This window comes from Cylas formicarius, unplaced genomic scaffold (assembly GCF_029955315.1).
Source record: "Cylas formicarius isolate icCylForm1 unplaced genomic scaffold, icCylForm1.1 PGA_scaffold_4__25_contigs__length_36172078, whole genome shotgun sequence".
NCBI classification, from domain to species: domain Eukaryota; kingdom Metazoa; phylum Arthropoda; class Insecta; order Coleoptera; family Brentidae; genus Cylas; species Cylas formicarius.
The window spans coordinates 10577283-10604081 of NW_026844334.1; the positions used below are offsets into that span (position 1 = coordinate 10577283).

General features: G+C 36.6%; 1 protein-coding gene across 6 annotated transcripts in view; it reads left to right on the top strand.

Annotated features, from left to right (window-relative positions):
* Positions 1-26799, top strand: part of LOC132701511 (uncharacterized) — a 65795-nt gene that overhangs the window by 28377 nt on the left and 10619 nt on the right. For 3 of the 6 annotated variants that reach the window (XM_060669488.1, XM_060669489.1, XM_060669485.1), the window contains exon 2: positions 15067-15215. In XM_060669488.1, coding sequence (XP_060525471.1) covers positions 15121-15215 — 95 coding nt within the window. In that variant the 5' untranslated portion in view covers positions 15067-15120. The other 3 variants (XM_060669486.1, XM_060669487.1, XM_060669490.1) reach the window with 3 other exon arrangements.

The following is a 26799-nucleotide window of genomic DNA, read 5'->3' on the forward strand; positions in this document are numbered from 1 at the left end:
TATGTTTTGTGTTATTGTATTCATCAACGATAGAGGCGAGCACATCGATCCATTTGTACGTCCCGCGTAAAGAAAAATGTCGAAACAATTTCTCTTTGAGGGTACGTATCACCCGTTCGACAATTGAGGCCTTTTTTATGTTATACGTACTATAGTGGTTAATTTTATGCTTATCCACAAGTTTCAGAAACGTGTCGTTGTAAAATTCTTTACCGAGATCCGTTTGCAAGTTTTGAGGGTGCCGTCCGTCCTTGAGAATTTTGGAAAACGCCTTGGCGACTTCGACCCCGGTTTTGGTTTTCAACGGGCGACACCATACATATTTTGAGAAACAGTCTATCACAACCAGCACGAATTTAAAATTTCTGTTTTGTTTGCTGTAGCGATCTAATTGGGCCAGATCCGCTTGCCACAGGTCGTCCATCCCTCGTATTATAGTCCGGCGGCGAGCATAATTTCTGCGTGCCGGCTTGTGCAGTTCTCGAACCAGTTGTACCTTCTCTTTATTCATAATGTGTGTTCGGTTGCGATGGAGGATTTAAAACCCTTTGTTTCAATACCTTCATTATATTCTCATTTTCGTTCGTAAGTCGCTCCATTTTGGTTACAATATCATGAAATTGCTGTGACAAAACGGCGACTTTTGTCATGTGCTTTTCCAAATCTTTCTTTGCGCTCATTTCGCTTAGCTTTTGGTGGAAAACTTCGCGAAACTGCATAATTTCATTTTCGAGTGTAGTGCTACTCATTTTCAGTTGTTCTTCAAGACGCGAGAACTTAGTTTTGTCTTCAATTTGTAATCTTTTCGTGTACGCTTCGAGTTTCTGTCCAATAATCTTTCTCAATGCAATTTTTAATAAATTACTTGTCTCATCCACATATTTTTTGTTAGCCACGTCACCGTCGTCGCTAGGCGTTTGGACATTGCAAATTTTTAAATTGTTCATATTGACGTTTCCGTCTGGCATATAATCGAGGGCGCTTCTAATCACAGTATTAGTGAAGGGTCGTCGCAGCGCGCTAGAACGTCCAAACTTGTCCAGACTCATCGTTAAACTAACGTATAAAACCTGATTCTTTTAGCTCTTCAACGATTGAAACTATTTCGTTATCATGAGACGTGTTGCCTGCGTGTTTCGACGCGATTAGTAATTTCAGACGCTCTACGAGTTCATTGACGTCGTCGTATACATATTCAGTAGGAGCGTCATTATAACGCATATTATAACCTTGACCGCTGTACGAGTACGAACGCGACTGAGATTTTATTAAGGGTCGGATGACCTTGGTATATTTTGGTACAGTCGATGCGCCTTTCAAACGTCCGATCGCGTCCCTGTGCACCTGGGTAGCCTCCATTATTTTTTTATATTGTGCCAAATCGTCTTTTGTGTATGCTATGGGATCTTTTAAAAACACCAAATTATACAAGCCGCGGGTACCGGAATATCTCTCGCCGTCTACAATAATATCGCCAGATCCTTGATGAAAATCCAGCGATTTATTGCCGAGAAACCATTTGGATGATATTTTGTCGTAAACGGGTCCGTAAACAATATCGGTGTCGGGCGATTTTACCCATAAATTTTGAATATATGAATGGGAAATTTCTGGATATTGTTCCAGGTATGATTGAAGGGATGCGTTGGCCACGCTCGATGTGTCAAACACATCATCTTCCTCCTCATCGATATTTTGCATCTCAACGCTCTTATTGGGATCCGGCGTTTCCTGAATTTCTTCCATAGGCAAAAATGATACGTTAACCTTATTTTTTGTTTCTTCGTTCGGTTCCTTTTTGTGTTCCCGCTTGACACCTCGACGTTCAGTTTTTATTTCTGCCGGTGACGGTGATAGCTTTATTTTTGCTATACGTTCTAGCGGCTCGCTGACGGGTTTGAAAAGCTTCCGAATTGACGCATCCTCTTCGCTCTTACCCAATTTTAATGTTAAATACTTCTTTCGAATAGATCTAGACAACTCGTTTACTTTTTTTTTTAGCGCCGCGTCGGCGATGTCGGCGGACGTCGCCTTCATGACTGTTTCTATCGACAATTAAATATCGACTTTTATATATTTGTCGAAACCCTTGCGGTAGCGTCCGTTTTTTACGTCGAAATCTTTGACAATTATCAAACAGCCGTACTTTTCTTTCCAGCACTCGGAACAAATTTGTTTAAACTTGTCGTATGAAACGTCGGGTGAGACATGTTCATCATAAACGTGACGTAAATTCATGTCATCCTGTTTAAACAACGCGACAATATTGCAATTGTCACGTATCAATTGCTTGGGTACCTTGGAGTATGTCTGACAGAGATAAATAGCGTCGATGGCCTTGTGTCGGCACATCGAAAAATACTCGCGAATTTTATCTTGCTTGTCGCACGCCACGTCGTCGAAAATAAACAGAGAATTCTCTTTCGCGTCGCTGGGGTCGATTATCGAGTCTCTTTCACTGTAGGGATAATATCCAACTCCTTTGACATTGCTCAATACGCGAGATAACAGTTGATATTTTGGTTGATACAACGACTTTGAGTAGACGTAAACATTTTCGAAACTTGCCCCGTTGGGGTTAAAGAGTAGCGCTAACATGGTGTTGGTTTTGCCGCAACCGCTAGGTCCGCAAAACACCGCCCTAAATGAATTGGGTAGCAGTTGACCGTGTTTGCTTTTGTTAAAGAAACCATCTCCGCAAACCAAATCTAAATTATCGATGGGGAGCTTGAGTTTCTGCTGCACCACCCGCATGACTACAATGTTTATTCGAGACACCTCGTATATATATACGACACAAGCAATTTCCTTTAATTAGTATGTTATGCTTCGCGTCCGGAAGTGGTCTCGTTAACACGCTTATTAACAAGTTACCTTTTGAAGTACACATTCCGGGTTACCAGTTTTGCGGTCCCGGTACAAAATTGGAAAAACGCTTGAACCGAGGCGATAGCGGGGTGAATCCTTTGGACGCTGCGTGTAAGGTACACGACATTGCCTATTCGCAAAACAAATCGTTAGACGAACGTCATAAAGCGGATAAAGAATTGGAAAGGCGTGCGTGGCAGCGAGTAAAATCTAAAGACGCAAAGTTTGGTGAAAAAGCTGCCGCATTCTTTGTCACCGCGACTATGAAAACTAAACGTAAGCTCGGTATGGGTCAACAACGGCGTCCCTCTGTTTCGTTTCGACAGGGTGTCGTGAAAAAGGTTCGCAATGCATTAAAGAAGAAACAATTGTTTCATATCGATAACCCTAAAATGCTTAGAAGATCGGCACTGGAAGCGCTTCGAGCTGGCAGAGCCGCTGTAAGAAAAGCGGGAGGACGTAAAAAAATTAGGGTACCTAGAATTATACCGTTCGAATCAAAATCGGGCGGTATTTTACCACTTTTACCGTTATTAGGAGCGCTAGGGGCTTTAGGTTCGCTCTCGGGCGGAGCCGCTGCTATCGCTAAAACTGTCATCGATGCGAAAAACGCACGAAAGAAACTCGAAGAGGCCAACCGCCATAACCGAGCTATGGAAGAGATTGGAAAAAAGGGATCGGGTCTATTCTTGAAAAAGAGTCCACGCGGCGGATTCGGTCTTTATCTGAAGAAACAAAAAAACTCCCAATAAAGCTACCCAGAAGGGCTCTATACGACGTCGATTTAATATCTCTGGCGCGCAAATTAAAAATTCCTCACTTCAGGGGTGTTTTTATGCGAGATAGTTTACCCCGTCGAATCAGATCGCAAGAATGCGGAATCGTAAATTTGGATGTTCGTCGAAATAGAGGAACCCACTGGGTAGCATACAAAAAGAGGAAGGGAAACGATGTTGAGTATTTTGACAGTTTCGGTAACCTTAAACCACCCGCGGAACTTGTTAAATATTTCGGCAACAGCGCCAATATCTACTACAATCACGATAGATATCAAAAGTTTACGCAATACAATTGCGGTCATTTGTGTTTGCAATTTCTCTATAAAAAGGACTGAAATCGCGGATCTATAAGCAGTCAACATGTCGATCATATTTACGTTAAAAGGGCACACGTCGACATTATCCATCGACTTTGTCAATCCGCTGCAGTTGGATGAAGATGTAGAGTACGGTTTAGCGCTGATTGGATTCCACTCTTACAACAACATTCCCAACATAGATAAGGGTTCGAATAAATTTTACTACTTCGATGGTAACAATAAAGAAAACGTAATTGAAATTCCGACCGGGTCCTATGAAATTAGCGACATTGAAACCTACATTAACGAACATCTGCCAAAAAATAAGGAAGAGAAGAATACGATCCCAAAGTTAATAGAGGAGATATCAATCAAACCCAACAATAATACGATAAAGTGCGAAATCTACAGCCCCGTATACGGGGTAAACTTTAAACAACACTCAGACAGTATCGGAAAATTATTGGGGTTTTCACAGAAAATTTTGGAGCCCAATATTATGCATTCCTCAGATTTACCCGTGGATATAATAAAAGTGCGAACGATACATGTAGATAGTAACATAACGTCTGGAGCGTTCTACAACGACAGACCTTCGCACACAATTTACGAGTTTGCCTTGTCCGTCGATCCGGGGTACGCCATCGACGAAACTCCTAAATATCTAACGTACTTGCCAGTAGACAAACGACAAATCTACAACATTACCCTACAGGTTCTGGATCAAAACTTTGAGTTGGTTAATTTCCGAGGTGAAGAAATCATCATTAGATTGGAACTTAAAAAATTAACGTAATGTTGATTTTCAACTCAATCGGAGACGCTGGTGAATATAAAAAAGCGAACATCCAAAAGGTAGGGTTAGTAACAAAACCGAGGCGTATCCGTAAAGGTCGTCTTACATTGAGCAACAAACAATTTCTCCGATCACTGGGCTACGATGTTATCGAATCAAATATTCGACATACACAGAAAGCCAAAATTTGATGAATCTATCCAGCGCGTGGAGACCCGCACCTATCATCCCTTTGTGAAATCTTTTTTGAACAACGACACCATTGAGATCACGATCAATCAAGGAGATGCCTGGCTGCTTATGTACGACGCTGCTATTTGCATTAAGGGATCGCTGAAACGTCTCACGGGAACCGACCAAGTGCAATTTGTAAACAATGCAGGAGCATTTTTTTTTGAAACTATATCGTACGAGCTGAATGGGAAAGAAGTGGATAGCGTGCGTGATCCGGGTATAGTTAGTACGATTAGAGGTTATCTATGTTACTCGAAAGATGACTCATCGCATCTAGATATTTCCGGCTGGAATTTCCCTGAAAATGCGATTCACGATACAGAAAATGGACATTTTAGCATGCGAATCCCGTTACGACACTTTTTAAATATATTTAATGATTATAATATGATAACTTGTGGAAAACAAACCATAAGATTGGTAAGAGCCAGACATGACAAAAATTGTATGATAATTAAACCAATGGGCGGTGTTGCGGCCAGTGCAATTAAAACAACGGCGGAATTAAAAATTGATAGTGTCGATCTTAGGGTCAAGCACATATTTCCAAACGACGAAATCAAATTGGCTCTGCTGAAATCGATTAGATTAGATCAACCCATATTGATACCCTATAGACGATGGGAACTTCATGAATATCCTGCCCTAACCGCGGGCTCTACCAAAGAAATTTGGTCTGTCAAGACGTGCGCGGCTATCGAAAGCCCCCGATACGTAATAGTCGCTTTTCAAACAAATCGCAAAGACAACGAAGCGAAAAATGCGACGCTTTTCGATCACGTCGACGTAACGGATATAAGATTAACACTAAACGGAGAATATTACCCTCACGAACGTTTACGATTAGATTTTGAAAAGAATGACTTCGTGGAAGCGCATCACAATTACACGGATTTCTACCCCAGTTATAAGGGATGTGAGGAAAAAACTGCGTTGCTTGACTATATGACTTTCAAAAACTGCGCGATTTTCGTCATCGACTGTTCTCGAAGAAACGACAGTGTAAAATCCAGCACTGTCGACGTAAAGTTAGACATCGAAGCAAAAAAGGGATTTCCCGCGAATACACGTGCCTATTGCATCATCATTCACGATTGTATCGTGGAACAACTACCGCTCAGCGAGATTGTTCGAAATCTAACATAAATACCGCCGGAGGAACCTAATCTTAACCAGTCATATTAAAAATGCGCATCGTTGCGGTAGATATTCAAGGCTTCCAGTTAGAAGATGGATTTGTCGTTAAAGAAATGGCTGTCTACAATGGATGTCAAATTAGTCATTACGTTTTGAAACCGCCGCGTGAATATTGCACGTTGACCGGTGCAGAAAAAAGAACGGTACGCTGGCTCGAACAATATCATCACGGTCTCAAATACAGTTCTGGTTTTGTTCAATATTCCGACATTGATACGTTGATCGGACTACTGATAGAAAATGCTGACTTGATATACGTGAGAGGAAGATCAAAAATGGAATTTTTAATGTCGAAAATGGATCAGGAGGATGTCGCATGCAGAGTCATTAACGTGGAGAAATTCGATGATGATAATTGGTTGAATCCGCCGAAATTTCAACCGGATCACGCCCATTGCATGTTTCACTCCGGAGGAAGACTGCGCATGTGCGCGTTGAGAAATTCTGCCCTTTTATATAATTGGTTGTATTCAAGGATCCCTGTATGAAATAAAACTTTCTTTATTTAAATAAGACTTTTTATTTCAATCCAAAAAAATTAATAATACATTTACACGTAAAAATAAAGCACGCTAATGCTATGATATGAATACAAACTGCGAAACTGTAATCTATTGAAGTATAATTCTTTTTTCGTTCCATTTCTCGAGTAATATTCTGCGTCATCTCACGCAAAATAGCGACTAAAAGCGTTTGGTTCATCACTTCTCTTTGTTATTTTACCTATAAAAGATTAGCTAGGAACCGAATACATTTTAGTATTTTACTGACCTTGAACGAGATGAGAGTCTTGTTGCTATGCTACGCTGTCTTTACTACCTGTTCGGACGTGTCGACGATAGTCGCCGCGCTGCCCGAGGAAGGTGTGATTGAATATTTACAAAAATTCGGATTCCTTTCACCTAACGACAACGAATCTTTAACGCAGATCAATGCGTCGAGTTTGCAACGTGCCCTAATGGATTTTCAGGATTTCTATAATTTACCGGTGGATGGTACTCTTAATAACGAAACCGTCGAACTAATAAATAAACCCCGATGTGGTGTAATAGAAAATGCCTTCACGACTGTTTCGCGATGGCAGAAAACGGATTTAAATTGGTATATTCAAGTACCGCCCAGTCACTATCAAGAGTTAAAAGTGCTGGCAACCGAGGTTTTTAAAATATGGAGTGATGAATCAAATTTAAATTTTTTCTTAAATTACTCAGAGCCGGATATAATGATTTTGATGTCTGACAAATATACTACCCACAGACAAAGCATAAGATGTAAAGGGAACGAATCCTGTCCTTTTGCTTTTGACGGAAGGGGTAACATATTAGGACATGCATTTTTTCCAAATCAACAACAAGAGTGCGTGGAAGTTCATTTGGATAAATCCGAAGATTGGTACTACGGTTTAGAAGTGCCTGCGCCCGGAGGAAAAACGAGCTTGTTTACTGTGTTGTTCCACGAAATTGGACATACGTTGGGTTTGGCGCACAGTAACGATCGCAATGCCATTATGTACCCTTGGTATAGCTTAAATTCTAAGACATTGTCATACGACGATGTTGCAGGTCTTCAACGTTTATATGGTAAAAAAACCACAACCACCGCCCGCGTAACAACTCCGACCACAACAACATCAACTACCACTACTACCACAACTACGAAACCTCCGATAGGGAAAAACGAAACAAAAGTACCAGATTTGTGTCACGTAAATCCATCCATATTTTTGGTTACGTCTAACCATCATATGTATCTATTTTACGACAAATGGGTTTGGATAATAAGATTAGGTGATAAAGTCTACATGGAACCTAAAATGATATCAGATTATGTCCCTATTTACGCTCCTATTTCGCATATCTACCAGAGACCCAACGGACAACTTTTGGTAGTCACCGGTGATTCGTTTTATTTACTTCACTTCCCGAGTTTCACGGTAGTGGGCGACCGACAAAGCGTCCAGCGACTGGGTGTGCCTGCGGGTAAAACAGTGAACGCTATTTTTAATACGTATGGCGGTCGAACGTATATATTTTACGGTAAACGCTACTATGCAGAAATAGACGAGTGTTCTTTGAGTGCGAGTGAACACGGTTTTACTACGGAACTGTTTCCGGGTCTGCCCGACGATTTGTCGGGCGCGTTTCGATACACCAACGGACATTTGTATTTTTTCAAAGAGAAAACGTATTACGAATACAACGAATTTTTGAATAAATTAACGAGAGTCGGTGAAATAGACTTGAGTCTTGTCGCAATTAATTGTCCCACAGAGAGTGTCTTTAAACAAATTAGGGATTTGTTAAGAAAGTTATCGATCTTTCACAACAATGAATAAGAAGTTAGTTTTCTTCGACGATTTTAGAAGCTTGGATACCGATCAACTTGAATTGATTCCTGTGCAACATTTCTTGGAGCATGTGAGACCGCACGATTTGTTAAATATGTGGCATAAGTTACCAGTACGACATCGCAACAATTTTGAATTGCAAACTCATTTGCCCTGCTTTGTTCACTATAACAGACCGGACAGCAAAATGCATATCGACGGCCCGGCACCTCCCCAGAATAAATGTCATTATTGTTTGAGTGTTATAAAAGCAGTTACCGAGATCTAGGATAGATTCATTCGGGCTAGAAACATGGTTTTGTTAAGTGCTCACTTTGTTTTGTTGTCGGCTGTGGTACAAAACGTTTTCTATATACATAAACCTAAGGATGTGATTGAAGCGTTCGTTTGTTTCAAAAATCATAATAATCGGTGCATTTGGCCCGATACGTGGACGCGTATGCAACTCGCTCAGGTCAACGGAATCGACAAGCTACAAACTTTTAGCGTGACATTGTCGAATAACACTACCGCAGATAAGCCGTATTTAAATTACAAGGTACGTTTCGTTTTCGCGAACCGGAGCTACGAAGACCACGGCGAATGGCAAACGATCGCTATCAAGAATTCCAATAACACCAGCGGCGGCGTTAACGACAATTGCGGTAACGAATACAACATCTCGGCAGATCGAAAAACTATTTTAATCCCGCTATATGTAACTACGTGCGCTTGTTTGCTTCTTTTGGCAAAATGCTTATTCAAATTGACTAAATGTAAATATCTCTCTTAATTACACCGATAGTGGGGGGTTGTTGATATATAAGTACATTTGAATTTGATACCGAAGTCAGTCTGTTTGTCACAATGTGTAACAAAGTGGTCACTATCGATGAAAACACGATTTTCGAAATAAAGAATTCAGGTGTCCGTTTCATCTTCAAGAACAAGCACATAGATTTTCAAGTCCAGGATTTTTGGGATTTTTTGTTCTTTCTGGAGGACGAGGTGGGAGAAATCATGTTCTGGAACGACATAACAGTCTACATCGGGAGCAGTATCGAGGTGACCTATTCGAACGAAGAAGAGAGCTGTGAGTTGATACTGAAACGGGATCATGGCGACGAAATTATCCTCGACCGCGATGAAGTAGAAAATCTCATGGACCAGAAACACCGCTTGTACGAAGCATTACGTTGTCTACATATGAGCTAATAAATATTTACTATTGTATCTATAGTTTTTCTTTTATTAAACCGTGATTATTGAGACACTCTGTATAAGTCACTCGACTTGTTTACCGACGACCCGATCACCCGCGTCACCGCGCGACACCGTCGCCGTGCCGCACCGTCACCGCCCTCTACCGGGGGGGCCTACGACGGTCGGAGCGCGCGACATCTAGCAGCGACGGGCGGAACCGGGGCAAAACAGGACGCTACACAAGCGCGCGACATCTAGCAGCGACGGGCGGAACCGGGGCAAAACAGGACGCTACACAAGCTGGGTGGGGGGCGGAGCGCACTCTGGTAGACAGGGGGGACACTAGGACGCCACGCGCGGGGGGCCCCCGCTGCGGGGGGGTTAGGAAATTGAGGTTATGTACGGTTTCTGTTGCTTATATCGGCACTATACATCTACTTACAAGAAACTACGCCGTAATCCGTAAGAGTTAGTGCTGCGTTCTTAACCAAAATCTGTTTCAGACCAGCTGCTGAATAATGTTCTAAGCAATATTGACAATGTTGGATTCCTCAGTTTTTTAAAATAATGACTTTCTGATTTGATACATTTATTCATTGATTGCAAGAAAAATATACACAAATGAGAAATTGTGGCGATTTAACTAAGAACTGACTTGTGTCTTGTGGTCTTCGTGGCATTGGTTTGTTTAGTTTTCTTTTTATAGCAATATTCCTCCTCCTGTTTCGATAATCATTTCCAAATGTACTGAGACTATTTATATTTGATTCCATACTTGCCTATCCTGTGCAATCCTTTCGGCATCATGCAGTCTTATATTTATTAAGGGTTTTTTTGTATTTCTTGGATTTGTATTTCGAATGCCTCTATTCGGTTTTTAATATATTTTGTTCAAAGTCCATGTTTCCGCTGCATACCTTGTAATGCGGAAGATTGGAGCATCAACTAGGCGGAGAAACAAATTAATAAATTCAAAAATTAATAGATAGTCTAATATCACACAAGAAGCGCAAAGTTTTAATTTTACTTTAATTTCTTTGACTGATAAAGAGAAAAGATATGTATTTCTATATATTTACTGCTCCGCTTAAGAGGCCGATTGATAGGAAGCGATTGCCTAAAGTGATAATATACATCAAGTTGTCACAGGAGGCATTTGAGAGGTGGAAATTTTGTAATCTTTTTTAGTAAACACGCATTTCTCTAGTACATCTTAAATTATTATTCCTTTGGCTTTTGCAATTGCTATATAGGCAGGTATCTTATCCATATTAATTCAGTCTAAATCTGTGAAATCTGTAAAATTGTTTTTTACTAATTTACTAGGTCATTTTTATTTAAATGGTTTGGCTAACCCAAAAAGAACTTTCTATAAATACTATTTGATTTTCCAAAGAAATATTTATATTGGATTCCCACGTGGATTTTTAAAAAGTACTTTCAGATGTAATTTATTTATTTGTTCATTTATTGTTGTTGTTCATTTATTCACTTGTTGTTATGTACCTAATATAAGCGATTAAAATATAAGTAATGATTATTTGATTTTCCATTTTGACCGTTTTTGTAGTATCTTCGACGAAAGCAAGAAAAAAAAACAAAGTAACAATTTCACATAAAAATGACAGGTCCAAACAACTAAGATTTCAGGTCAAAACAATTAATATTTCAGAAATTTAGGCGAAGCTGTTATCATATAGGTATCATAATTTTAAAATTGATAAGCGTTAATTTGACAACGCAAGAGAAGTAATTGTTGGTTAATATACAGGGTATAACAAGAATTTCGTTAGAGTGAACAAAAATTACTTAAAATTTGGTATACCATCTACACTCGTTCTAAAATACGCGTTGTGTCAAAAAATAAGGTGACTTTTAAGTTTTATCAAAAATTATTTTATTATTTAATCATCAAAATTAATTTAAAATAATCCCTCCAGATATAATACATATGTGCCAATCCTCGAAGCACTTCTGTTAAACGCTCTCTGGCATATATATAACCTTGAGTTCTTCCAGCGATTTTTGCTTATTTCCTCAATCATTCCAAACCTCCTTCTCCTTCCTTTCATAGGTTTCTTGAGTTTTCGGAACAGGAAAATTCGAAGGTATGCATATCCGGTGAATATGTTAGCTTAGGCATGATTGTGGTTTTGGTTTTGGCCAAAAAGTTAGACACAAGCAACGATGGGTGAGCATGATGTAAAATCCACAATTCCGGACGTTTTCTTCGTATTGATTCTCGCAAACCATACATAACTTAAAGGTAATACTGCTTATTGACCGTACGACCTGATGGTAAGAACTCTTGATGTACTACGCCATGAAAATCAAAGAAAAGAGTAAGCAAAACCTTGACATTTGATCGAACTTGACATGCTTTTTTTGGTCTTGGCGATCTTGGATTCTTCCATTGGCACCACTGATCATTGGTTCCGACGTCATAACCATATATGGTCTGTTCATAGATAGAAGAAAGTGACCAATTGCTTTAATTGGATTATCCAAGGGTGGTCATTAATAAACAATGCAACAATGCACCTTAATAATTAATAATTGATTACTTAATAATTACCTTAATTAATAATATCTTGTTGCATTTGGTCACTTTCTTATATCTATAATAGATCATACTAATTATCGTTATACCTATTATTTTCAACGTCGTTTAACAGCTTTTGACGCTTCTTCGACGGTCCTTTTGTTCAAAATTGACCAGTTTCGAAACAAATTTTACTGGTACACGTTTTATGGCCAAAACTTGCGAGAAAATTACAGGGCACGAACCAATAGAGATGCCGACGTCTTCGCCACTTCTGTAATAGTGATTCGATGATTTTTCAACACCATTTGTTTCACTTCTTCAGCTAGATTCGCCATATGCCGTTGTCAACATTTGAAGTGTTTTGCAGCACTGTGTATGTTAGGGACATGTGTCCCTATATAACAAAAAATATATCGAATATCGAATGTACGTTACCCGACCAATTACAAAGGCACCTTACTTTTGAATGCACCTCGTATATGTGAGAAATAACACCAAAATTATAGTTACAATGTGTATTTAACAATTTTTAATGCATGCGTACGTCAAGTGTAACCAAACGTGTCCCTTTTTTACAAGCTTTTGGACATATTCCCAAAAACCATCATATTTTCTCTTAATCACCGTATGCTCAAGATAATAAACAAGGGCAAAGCACCAATGGTTATCATGATGTGACAACGCTGCACTCTCCAAAATAACTGCTAAAAGTGAATTAATTACCCCGTATGTGCAGAATAAAATTTTGTAGTTAAAATGGTTTTGGAGATTTAAACTCGGATTTAATGATCTCGAATCAAATCTTATGTTATGTTTAACGTCGCCGAGGCTTTGAAATTTTTATTTCAAAAACTGTTTAAGAAATTAGGAGTGTATTGACATCAGTGGAAGTGAATATATTTGGGTCTCTCTTCATTGATATAATAAAAATGTAAATATCCGTAACATTCTGATTAAAAGGTCGTAACTAAGTTATTAAAAAGTCGAGTAAAAGCATTTGTTGTTGTATTTGTTATTGACAAATTTAAGTGAGGGATCAATGATAATAAAATATATAAAATTACATTTTTAATTTTATAATTAAAGAAATTATTATTTTATTGATTATTTTGAAGAACACTGAGCACCATTGAAGGACGGCATAAAATTGTACCTAACGGTCGAACGAATGAAAATTAATACAAAATTCTTTACGAAATTTCTTTACAGACTAAAGAAAAACAAATAAAAACTGATCTTTTTAAAAAATATATATTTTTTTAATAAATTGTGGGACACATTCGCAGTGTAATAAACCGTATATTTCAAAAACACCCAATCTATATCTATATATACATTAATTCTCTTAATAACACACCTGAGTAATTCCGCCAATATAAACCAATTCCAATGCCAAGATTTTGTTAATAAAAATAAAAATTTATTTAAAAATTGGAACCTTGGGTATAAAATTTGGAGCTGAAACGTGAGGGAAGACCAGCCCTTGGGAATTTTAGAACTCTCTGAATTTGAAAAGTACTATTTTGTGATTGATGGCTTTTTTGAAGGATGTAGTAGGAAAAGTATTTCCCGGAGAGGTATGTAGGAGTCTCGATGGAGGTATCGAATTAAATTACTGGTTTAGTTTAATTTTGTATTTTATTGTTAAATTTGTTTTTTTTTAAACATATTAACCATTAGAAATTTGCAAATGTAAGGCTAACGTCCTACATGTCCAAAATTACCTCAGGACAATTAAGTAAAATGTGAAAATTGAATTAATAAATATGTTGCAAGTGTTAATATATTAGAAAAAGATTAAAAGACCGTATACATTCTCGGTTCTCATGTACCTGTACTTTTATTGTATTCGCAGGGATAAAAAGTATTTTTCTGAATTGGTCAAAAATGTACAGGTAGTCGGTCCTTGGAACTATATACATGCCTTTCATGCCTTTCCTGGAAATCATTGTTTCAGGTTTGGCTCTCCCCTCTATTTAAGCTTCGAGAGGTGGGGAAAAGATTATAAAAAGGTGCGTGTCAACGACTCTGTTGTTTATGTTGCTTGGTGTTTCGTTTGTTGTGATTGTGAATGAATATATGCGACAAATTTTAATGTATACCGATGGAGGAACGATTTTTTACTGGGACAATTCGTTCCTATCGGGATTGCATGTAAGTTGGGGCGGGCGTTGATGTCTCTAGAACTGTGAAAGTTTTGAAATGTCCGCGAATATCTTGCAACGGGGATTTTCTGTTCAGATTACACCAAGAGAGGTAACAGTGTTGCCAATAATTCTTTATTATTATTTCTATAATTAAATACGAAAGGTAACTCGGTTTTTAAACTTCAAGAGAAAGAATCGTATTCACCAAATTCGGCTATACGAGAAAATACTGAACAGAACTGAAAAAAGCTATACAAAAGAACGGTAAAACAGTATTAGAAAAATAGAATATATTAGACACATATCTTTGTCCAAACTAGGCGACCTAGTTTCAAAAAATGATTCTTTGAGTTTTTGTTTAAAGCAAATATGTCCGGATTTCAAATATCAAAATATATTATATTGTTGACTATCCCAAAAAGCAGCCAGTCCTGTTTTTTTTTTAATTAAGCAACCAAAAGTTGTTGTTTCTCGGGCGTTTTTAAAGTAACACATCGAATCTATACAAAAATGTAAAATTTTATCAATTTATCAAAAAACTTTTTTTTATACCATGAAAACTTCATTTATTCAATTTTTTCTAATGCAAAGATGAATATCCTGTTTGTTTTTGTTTTTAAATAATTTATTCCTGTGTCGGTTTTAAGTCGATTTTCTTGAAATCCTTTGCAGTATCAATTCGGCTTCCGTCCATGTCCATTCGGTGCGGTTCCATCGCGCTTCAGGATGCCACCACCAAGAGTACCTCCATTGCACGGTCGTCCACCAGCGCCACTATCATTCCATGGCCTGTATGGTCTCAACTATCCGATGTGGGCAAGGTAAGCACAAGCTTATTAACAATCATAATTTTATATCAGTCAACAATCAAGAAAATAAAAACAGAACAAAAGAGTTAATATTTCAAAACATATACAGTTGTCTCAGTACTTAAGTCGGTATCCATATTTTAAAAAAACGAGATGATGAATGGATTTATTTGAAATTAAGCTACAACCGCAATTTTTCTCGAATCTGGTCGACAATGTAACTCGTGGTACTTGGGCGGTACTGTGTGTACTGTTAAACAATGCAAGCGATTTCAAATTTGGTCACTGGTCGCTATGGTCTTAATAATATGATTTTTTTTTTCGATAATAATTTGTAATATTTAGAATTCCCGGCCACGCAGCGTCTATAATGAGGCATATAATCCAGGGAAGCTTCAAGCCAAGGATTCAGTTGTCCGTGACCGAAAATATTTACTGTGTGTTTGGCATAAATATTGACATACGTGATCAAAATTAGTATAGTCAATATATTTGGCATGTCATAAATTATCGAAGAATAATCGAAAAACCAAAATCGATGGTTACGGACCTGTTTAGAATCAGCGAGGAAATGGAATAATATTTGGTGCCGAAAGGTTATACGAAGAGAAAAATATGTTTCCGCCTTTTAGTTTAGTAATAATAGTAATAATAATTTAGAGAATTAGTTTTTGAACATTGGCTGTAAAACTTATCACAAGCAACGTCAATTAAAAAAAATAGCTAAGTATATGGCCCGGATTTCAAGTGTGTTTGATGTTTTGGACTTTGAAAAATTTTGACTTTTGGAATCGTAGAGAACCGTAGAAATAGCACGAAATGAAAAAAAAAACAAAAAAGTAAGAAATACGTCCGCTAAAATCCGCTAAGTGAATTGAAACTAAAAAATCCGGATGACTTTGAAAATTATTGCTTTTGGCCAAAAGGCAATACTCCGCACAATTTCCCAAGAAACTTGTGTCTCTCCTTGGTGCTATCCAGGGTGCCTGAATGTTTTCAATATTTCATTGCAAATTGAGTTAATCAAAAATCTGTTATAATTAAATACGAAATCTGTGAACAAAATACCAACGCTCTGCCTACGCAAGTACATTTGGCAAGAACAGACCTGTTTCGTTAGCCACAGGCAAACTACTTGGAGCGTTGCTCCTTTCTCACTTGGCATTTAAGTTCGATCCGTTTTTTCCGGCATCCAAGAACGTTTAAAAGAAACTCTGTGCGCGTGGCAGGCTAATAATGAGAGCGCGATCATAAACGTGTTTAATGGGCATACAGCGTGAGTCAACCCAAGTGGAGTTTATTGCTAAGTTCTTTATTCAGGGATCCAGGAGATCGGTTAAATTAGTGAAGTTGTGCGGTTTTTACGCCTGTTAAAGTGGTTGCAATGGAAAAATAATTAGAATAACGCATTTGCGATTTATGTTCTAATATATGCTACCCAAGTTACAACCATAAAAAATTACAGCGCCAATAATTCGATTAAAAAAATGGGAATATGTAGAAAACGGTACATAGTGAAATAATTTTTTTGTCGCTTTTATTTTACTCGATAGTATAATTTGTAGTTGACGGTGAAACCTTTCTTTAATAGCAACAGAAAGTACTGCAAATGTTAAGAACCATGGCTACAATTTTTGAACTATATCTCAATAAAATTAAAAATAGAACACATAGAACCCCCATCCCAAGCAGAATCAAAATCCTAAAAATCTTCAATTCTTGTTTCTCTTGTATTTAATATTTCTATTTGACGTCGAAACTAAGCAGATAGATAAAGAAATGTTGTGACCAAAACAAGTTTATCTGAGAAAAAAACTTGCTTTAATAAATAGCCAGTAGCAGTTGGACTGAATTTAAAATAAACCAAAATTACTTATTTAAGCTGATCATCGTCCTCGTCAATAATATTCTCGTCGCTGTTACTTTTTTAGGAAAGCTAAAAATTCTGTTCGATTTTTTTTATCAGAATTCTTCTTTATGATTGAAATTAGAGGAATTTTTTATTTCCCAGAAAACTTTCTACCATTGCAATGAAATTTCCTGTATTTTTTAACATCTTCACGAATCACGAAATATTGTTTCAGAGCTATGAAAAAATAATTTTGTAAAAGAAGTTGGCATATTATACATGCCTCGCATACATTCTAGATATTTCAAGACAGAATATTTTGAAAAGCTCTGTGTTTACTTTCGGAAACTATCGGGTCTTCATCAATATCCGAATTTTCGAAAAAACGTGGGTTTGTTTACTGAAAATATTAATTATTGTTGAAAGAAATGAAAAAATAAGTACAACAAACTTGCCCAAGGAAAAATGGATCTTTTATTTTAACCTTTTTTGGGATTAAGTGAATAAAAGTATTAATATTGTTTGAAAGTGGAAACACGCTGAAGTAATAAGTTTTTTCCTAAAGAAGTCAGCTTTTTTTGATAAATTCGATAATTAGATTAAAATAAAATTGTGTAATACTGTACTGTGTGGTTATTATATATAGATTTTTAGAATTTACGTACCAATAAAAAGAGCTCCATAATACTAATAGGGTTTGCCCGAAATTCTTGGGAGAGCGTTTCTGATTTTTGACCGAGATTTCACAGACAACAAAAAGCGTTTAATGTAAACTTTGGAAATAATTTCATCTATAAATTTATATTGTTTATATTCTTAAATTTTATGGCAAACTAGCTCTAACTAACTCTTATATTTGATAAGATGCTACTATGATGCCTCATTTTGTACAGTTTTCCCCTCGGTTTTCCGTTACTAAAAATTTTAAATTGCGAGATATTCCAACACGAAGACGAATAATTAGTATATAATCGAAACTAGAGTGTGCCAAATAACGTTTCAATTTTTCAAAATTTTCTTTTTAAAAAAAGTTTAAAGTTAAAATGCACTTGCGTGTACGGAGTGCTATTTGATAAGTACTTTCAAGTGGCGATGTCTCAATATGTTTACTGTACTATGTTTACTATACTATGGTTACTATAGTGTGGAGTGACAAAGTTTTATGTTTATATTTTCTTCATTATTATTAAAATTGGTACCTGGTAGTTATTTAACATTAAAATTTTACATTTGTTCTTAATTTAGCTCTTATTTATAAGGGGCTGTGCCTCCTTGTATTTTCTCACTTTTACAGGCTTATTACTTTTTGTATTATATTTTTGATAAAACAAATAAATTTCTCAATTACTTTGAACGCTTCTAATCCAACTAATCCGATAAAAACTCAGAAACAACATGGTCTACATCTTTTCTATTCACATTTTATGTAAAAGGTGGAGACGTCTAGATTTGAATGAACACGCCTTAATTGTTGCACAATTGTTGCAGTATATTATCAATCAAAAACGCGATATTTTGTTGTATTTTCGTTACAGCCATTTACTACAGTTGTAAAAAGAAACAGTACTTTTTTGCGATATAGTACTAATACGTTGACTAAGTAAAGTTTGACGTTGACCATTGTTAGGTATTATTTCATACCCGGTGCACAACGAGGTGCAGTATTAGGGAAAACGTCACCAAATCGTCACACAATCGAAATTGCGTCACTCCTAGCACGATAGCCTAGGGTAAAACCTTTTTAACGACTTCAAGTTTATTAAAATGCGTTGAGCTGTTTTGGACCACAGCATTAAACGAAAAAGATTTGGATTAAAGGGTTTTATCTCGAGCTGTTGTGCGTCGACCACAAATAAAAAAAAACTGCGGAAGTCTGTTATGTACGCGATTAGATAAAGTTTCCTGGCTTCTATCGAGTCAGCGCGAAATTTAAGCTTACGTTTTTCGCCGATGCATACCTATACGTACCAAGAAATAATAACACACACGCACGACATGTTTTGGCGTAGAACTGGCTGGCGTGGAAACCGTTGTGATTTTTCTATATTTTTTGAATTCTAATAGATAATCTTCGACTCAATCGGTCCGTATGTTCCCAACCTCAGAAACTAAACAAAATGTTAAAAAAAAACTTAGTTACAAAACTTGCTATTCACATATAATTTTATATCGGGCAATTTAAAACTTTCGTTTTTTAAATATTACGTATATACGAGGTGTGTTCAAAAAGTAACGTGATTTTTGAGTTTTATGAAAAAGTATTTATATTTATGAAATCAATGTTGCCTCGTTCAAAGTAATCCTCCAGATATAATACAAATATATCCAAGGTCGAATGTACGTAGCTCGACCAATTACAAAAGTCAGCTTACTTTTTGAGAAAAACTCGTAGGTCTATTAAGGCATTTTTTAATTCCTCGGAAGTCTTGCCCTTCTCTGTTATATTTTAAATTTCAACTCAAAAGTGACTTGCAGGTCTAAATATATTTATCGGACGAACAACTAAAAGCTGTTATACATATATTGATTTCCTTATAGAAGGGATCTACTTTAGTCGTCTGTTGATATTCTTAAAATAAATAAATACAATGTGATCAAAACTTCCAAATATTAGCAACAACACGTCTTTTTTTTCTTAAAAAAATGGTATTACTGCGAAATATAGACAAAACAGTTATTTAATATAATTAAAATAGTATATTATGCAACAAATGCGGTAAACGGCATTTGACTCATGAGTTTATTTGACACGAGCGGAGCGATCCGTGGAAAAAGAAACTGACGTGGTGTATTTTACAGACGGGAGTAAAAAAAGATATTTTAATATTTGCAACAGTCAAAATGAAATCTTTCATAAAACAGCTCTATTGCCTAACCTCAAAGATTTTAAAACTTTCATCATTTTTTCTGTTATTGGAGCATAGTAGGTGCCACTGCTATAGTTGCTTAATTGTTTTTTTTTCTGCTAATATTGGTAGTATTTAGAAATCGAACGAGAAAGGCGAAATCTTTGGCATAAAATTAAAAATATGTCAGAAACGGTAAAACTTTAGGAAATGTTAGTTTCGATGTATTAAATGCCATAATATACAATAATATACTTGAACCATTTAAATTAAGAAAATTCTTATTTTTCCACAAAAATACAAACATCCTATAGGACACAAAAGTTTTAAAGGTAAGTGAATTAATAAGCTGGTGCTATCGTATTTGTCTAAAGCGGCCCATAGATGATTTACATTATTGCGGAATGTAGATAGTATCCCAGCAAATCAAAATTAAAACAACAAAGAAAAGATATCAAATTCAAAATTAGTAAACTATGTGCCTGAATTTTTCAATACTTTTTATAAAACTTTTAGCGTCGGTTTTTGTTGAGTCGAACTAGCTAGCGTTTCTCCAATTATTCTGTTGGCTTCTTCAGACCTTGACTGAAACTGCCTCGTATTTTACTTTCTACCTGCTTATATATTGTTTGACGGGGGCGGAGCTAAATGAGTTGCATAAACACCGTTCTCGGATGACTGATTCCCATATTGGTTAGGGAGACCTGAGTGCGGTTCAGATTGTTAGGTTGCTTATAGATTCCCATAGACTCTTGGATTTTTCGTTGGTAGAAGAAATGATTACGTGCAAGAATTTTAGTTTTTTCGAATAGCTTATTTGTCTTAGTCTTAAGGTTCTTTCATGTTCTTTGAGAGTAGTTGATATTTTTCGTCCGGTCTCTCCAATGTATTCTTTACCTCATATGCATGGAATGCTGTAAACTTCTGGCATCTCAAATGCAATTGTGTCTTTGACGGATCGAAGATGTTGAGAGATTTTTTGACAAGTGATAAATCTAGTTTGGACGTTATATTTCTTTAGAACTTTTTATATGTGGTCAATGATGTTTTGAATGTAAGGAAGGACAACAGTGTCAATTGTGGGATTGCTTTCGGTTTTATTGCTATTACAAGGTTGTGGTGAATTGTAATATCTTTAATTTGGTAATTATTAGAGAGAAGAGCAGAGGTTAGGTGTGTTAATCCTGGGTTCGATGACTCTCGAGGTAGTTTTACAACTCTGCAAAAAAGAGAGTTGACCACCGATGATTTTTGGGCGGGACGGTGATGTGACAATGCATTAAGTTATCGGTCTGTGTGCGTAGGTTTTCTGTAAACACAATGACCCAATGTTAGGTCTGATTTTCTATTGATAAGAATATCTAAGAATAGGAGGTTGTTTTTAGTTTCTATTTCAATGTTAAAACGTATGTTAGTGTGTATAGAGTTTAAATGTCTAATAAAATCTACTAGGGATTCCTGATCATGAGGCCAAATAACAAAAGTATCATCGACGTAGCGTTTCCATAATGTTGGTTTTAGATGGACGGTGTCGAGAGCTTTTTTCAAAGGTTTCCATTCGCGATGACTGGTGATAGTCGAGAACCCATAGCTGACGTATTCATACGGGCACTACAACCAAAACAGCGACCTTGAAAATCAAGCATATTGGGTGTCTAAGGATTTTCGAAACAGATAATACCTGAGGATACCTGTAAAAAAGCCTTTAAACCTTATTTTTGGCAGTCGACATGTTTTTTGATAGCTTTGTAGTTTCAAACAAACAAATCGGTATAAGTTGCATTTAGATAATTTTGTACATTAAACTTTAACCTTTAACACATCGGCTGTTCTTATGCAATTGTTTTAGCGTATTAAAATAATGTTTTTTCCGCCTTTTACTATATATATTCTTTTGTAGTTTACACAACAAAAAAATCCGTCATTAACATTTCGTCGTAAAATGCTTTTTTTTTCATTTCATTTGTTTAATTGTTTGACTCAATTATTTATTAGATTTATTATTATCTGTTAGATTTTCACAAATTATTTATTGGTGTATGACAGCTGACTTTATATATTGATAAAGTGTTCTAATTTACCCTACAATGTATATGGTCCTCCATATATAGGTCAATTAGTTGATATTCAAATAAGTAATAATAATAATAGTAACTGAACAATAGATTAAATACTTAAATATGGAAACGAATATCAGCACACCACAGTATGATCCTTCCGCGCGCGTCCTTGAAAACACGTGCGGATAAACTAGAAATTTAGCAAGTCTAGACATGTTTCATGTTACACGCGCGGTGTTAGTGAACTTCTTTTGAACGAAATTTGCTAAATATAACTAAAAAAATATGTAACTTGTTATATAGCTTTGCTGTGGTCATTTGCGGGTGTCAAATTGTTTTATGCTGTTGTCGACGTTAAAAAATTAACACTTCCTTCCGATTTACGGTATTTGTTGACTTTATCTACGCGAATAAATTAGCCAGCGGTATTCTTCTTCGAGACCATAATTAAAATTGCCTATTACAACAGAACGTCCTGCACACACACACACTCATATACAAACACGCGCATATATATAAACTAACCGGCCCCCGTTTATCCGACAAGTCTGAAAAGAAACCGTCGTCCTTGCAGTGTAAATACGTTTCATTGTGGTGTTCGCCATTAGTCGATCTCGATCGGGTGTGAGAGGAGCAAGTTACGTCGGTGTTTTTTGACCTTTTGGTGTCGTGGTTCTATGTGATCCCGCCAGGGGGTAAGTTGTGATTATATTTTTTCTTTTTTTTTACAATAACTCTGTCGCATGTTTTTATAGAGATCTCCGACAGTCTTCACTCTCTTCTCCCCCCGAAGAAAAAGAAAAGTGCCTAACAGTACTGGATAATAATTTGTGGATGGACTTAAGAAATAATTAGGTCAAACGATACTTTATCGGAGCACCGATAAGTCGCACCTAAATTAAATGGTGCGCTTGGTTTTTGGGAACCGCAGCTACGAAGGTTACGTCGAATGGCAACCGATCAAAATCAAGAATTCGAACAACAGCGGCGTCTACAACAAACAAGGTTTGTTCTCACCGCCGGCGGAAAAAAATGTTAATTTATTTGTGATGCAAAATTTGGAATGGTCGCTTTGTTTTCATACGAGTTTTATGTTTGTTTCGTAGTTTTTATTGATACATAGCTTTAAAAAATAGTTTAAGTATAAAGGGCTTCCTGATAAGTATGCCCGATCTTCAAAGTGTAATAAAATAAAAATCTTAAATTAATCGGACATAATTTAATAGTTATTTAATGCCGCCTTGTGAGTCGAATGATGTGAATCCAGTTTTCGATGACCTCGTTGCACAGGTGGGGCACAATCGCAGCAATATTGCGTCTGATGTTGGCTTTAAGGGCGTCAACCGTTTGTAGTTTATCGGCTTAGGCACGAGATTTAAGAAATCTCCAGAGAAATAAATCCAACGAAGGTGTATCGAATGATCTGGGCTCTCAGTAAATGTCGCCATTTCGTGATATAAAAGACTCCTCGAACTGAATCTTGTTGAAATATATTTCTCAGATCCATACCATTATGCTCCACAAAAATATTTTTATCATAGCCTTACCGTTCACACTACTGACAGTCATTTGCTAGCTCTGTTATAGCGCGCAGTTAGCGAATTCACGCCACAGTTTATGATCACTTGGCTTCAATTCCTTAGTCAGTTGCACCTTATGTGTGTGGTGATGTAAGTCGTGCTCCGGGCCTCTGCTATAAAAGGCATGTGTGACTTTTGACTTTTCAATGCGACCTTGTTAAAAATCGGGCGTTCTTATTGGGAAACCCATTAGCACTCTCTCTCTCTCTCTCTCTGTCGGACCTTTGCTGTGCCTTTGATGTGTTCGTTATTCTACGGGATTACGAGGGATCTCTGATTGTATGTTTGTTCCTAGTATAGCATATCTATATACCCGGGGTTTCCAAAAGTATGGTATATAATAAATAAATAATATGACGCACCTTATAAAGTTATTTCTATTTTTACATGAAAATTTGCGAGTCTCAGCTTCTTGGACAAAAATATTGAACATTTAAATATATTTCTCTCTACCTCAATGTTTAAGAACTCCATTAAAAAGAAGGGTCAAGCCGAACGAAAAATTGAACCATTAAAAAAGGACAAGGCTTGAAGGGTATGACAATAAAAAATTTCACAGAGTGTTCCAAATATGCTGTTTTTTCACCAACCTTTAACCTATAATCTTGGAGGTAAATGAACTTACCATAAACAAATTCTGACTAGCATCCGACGCTTGCAGTGTTAATTTCAGTTGAATCTTATATAAGTTTTATTCTTTGATTTCTTCTAAAACATACATTTGTTACAAAATTGTATAAGTAAATTCGGCCGTTTGTTAATTTCCCAGGAAAATCATACCATCGGAATCACTTATCACTGAAATGTAGACTGCAAATTCTTATTCGACTGTGACTTTATACGTTATATTAGCGCATCTATGAGTGCCTATAAATCTCAAGTACATTTTTCCAAGCGTAACACCTGCATACAAGTATGAGATTGAATATACTATGAAATAAAGTGGTAAGCAATAAAATCTATTGAGAAAGTGGGTTACAGGACTTTCCCTGGGAAGAAAGACAAAAAAAAGTTTTTAACATAATACTACCTGGCCTCATCTAATGGACAACGAAAAGAAGACAGTTCCTCGTTTAATTTACTGGCACAACTTTCCACTACACAATACGTCACAGACATTTTGTTCACTTATTTCGATCACCGAGTAGAAGACGGTCGACGTTCGTTGCAAGCGCACCGTGTATCCTTTGCCTACTGTCGACCTACTGCAAGTTAGACGGGAAGGGGGACACCTTCCAACGGTCGATTGGCGGCACGTTGTCGAGTCTGGCAACTTATATATTAATCCTGTATACTTTACCATTAGATTCTCTCTAATCTTCAACATAGAAACATACACAACATTGAAAACATTATCCGTTCCAAATCCAAACAAACCGCAAATTGCTCTGCTGTGGAGGTCACTCTAGAAACACTAAATAACAATTATAAAAAAAATAGTATTTGATTTGAAAAATATTTGAATCGAATAAGCACACGGGAAATGTAAGAAAAACGATTTATGCATACTACTAAAAGGTAAATAAGATGAAAATGTAAGATCTGATTCTTGTGAGAGATTTTCCATAAACCCACACACTACAAAAACTGTTCGCTAAAAAACGTTAGGAAATATTTCTTTCGACCATGTTTGTTTACTGCCAGCACCACCACCATCGGATAATATGCATTCGTACAGAGGTTTTTGATTAAGACGTGTTCTCCGCTCTTTTTCGAGTGAAGTGAAGTGAAGTCTCTCCTCTGGTCCTCCAGTGAACTTGGCTTCTGAATATTATTGGCGTGAATATATATGGCGCTAAATTCGAATATAGGGCGTTTAATGTAAGTACTTTCTAGTAACTAGTTTTAAATGGATATTTTGTAATATTGTAATACTTGTTTAGTCGATTGAGTGTGAAATTGTAAATGATTTGAAATTTATTTTCTTAAATGGTTTTGGGTTTACAGCAAACCTCATAAGATCCCATTTGGTGTATCTAATCATAGAACATTGTAAAGGCTGTGATCGAACATTTTGTACTTTTTCAATTTATCCATTCAAGCAATGATCAGCTGGTGCTATTTCATCACATCACACGGAATGTGATCCGAATTAGTCTGAAAATGTTTGATATTCGAAATACCGAATTTTCATTTTACACAATATTAGTTGCTTAAAAACCTTATTAAAAACGCCATGAAATAAGCAAGCTTAATATGTTATTCAAGCTTCGACACGACGTGTCACTGACGATGTGCTAGGCAGGCTAGACTTCCAACGTTGGTAGGATTTTTGTGATTTTTTAGATAGTGGAGTTTAAATCAACTGAATTGATGACGCGTTTTAGAGCAAACCGCGTAGTAGCATACTGTAAATATTATCCAGTTAGTGAATACGACGACCATTAAACCCTATGGAAAATTAACATCGTACTATGACCCCGTAAAAATTTACTGTTTATAGAGGCAGTTTGAAAAAAGAATGACGTTACTCTGCCAAGCGAATTGTAATCAAACTGGCCAGACGACTTCAAAACTCGTTACTATAACAAATAAATACTCCCAATGCAATAGTGATGATGACCCCGTAAAAACTCTGCCAAGCGAATTGTAATTAAACTGTCCAGACAACTTCAACACTTGTTAATACAACACACAAATACCCCCAATGCAATACTAAATACTATAAGTCGCGCGGTACAACAGAGACGTCGCCATGAGGAACTAGATTCGCATTCAAGGATGTAGGTTTCCAGGTCGAAGGTTTTCGAGAGATCGACGATAACTTTTGCTGACCTCAAATGAAAGATGACATGTAGGCGCGAACGAGTTAGTCTGGCGAAAGGATCGCCGCGAGCAAATTTCCATCGAACGCTACACAATTTCGCATCCCAAAAACACCGGTTCTACGATGCTGTACGTTGTGCTTATATTACTCAATAAATATTTACCTTATAATTCGTTTTTTCTTTGAGACATTCTTTAATAATTAGGCTTCCAATATGTCTGGCTTTCGAGGATACCCTGTATACATCACTCAAATTTGTATTTTTAATTCATTTAACCTGTTTTGGCCGAGTGACGTAGTGCCCGTCCGAATACGTCACTCAGTTGCTTAGCTATACCGTCACACTGATTGATTGATTGGTGCATGCTTCGTAAAGAAGAAGATAGCGAGCCTTTAATTCGAATTTCAATTACTATTTTTATTTTTGATTTATTTATTTATTTATTTTTTTAATTACTATTTTATGTTTTCGTTTTCTTAATAAGTAATTAATT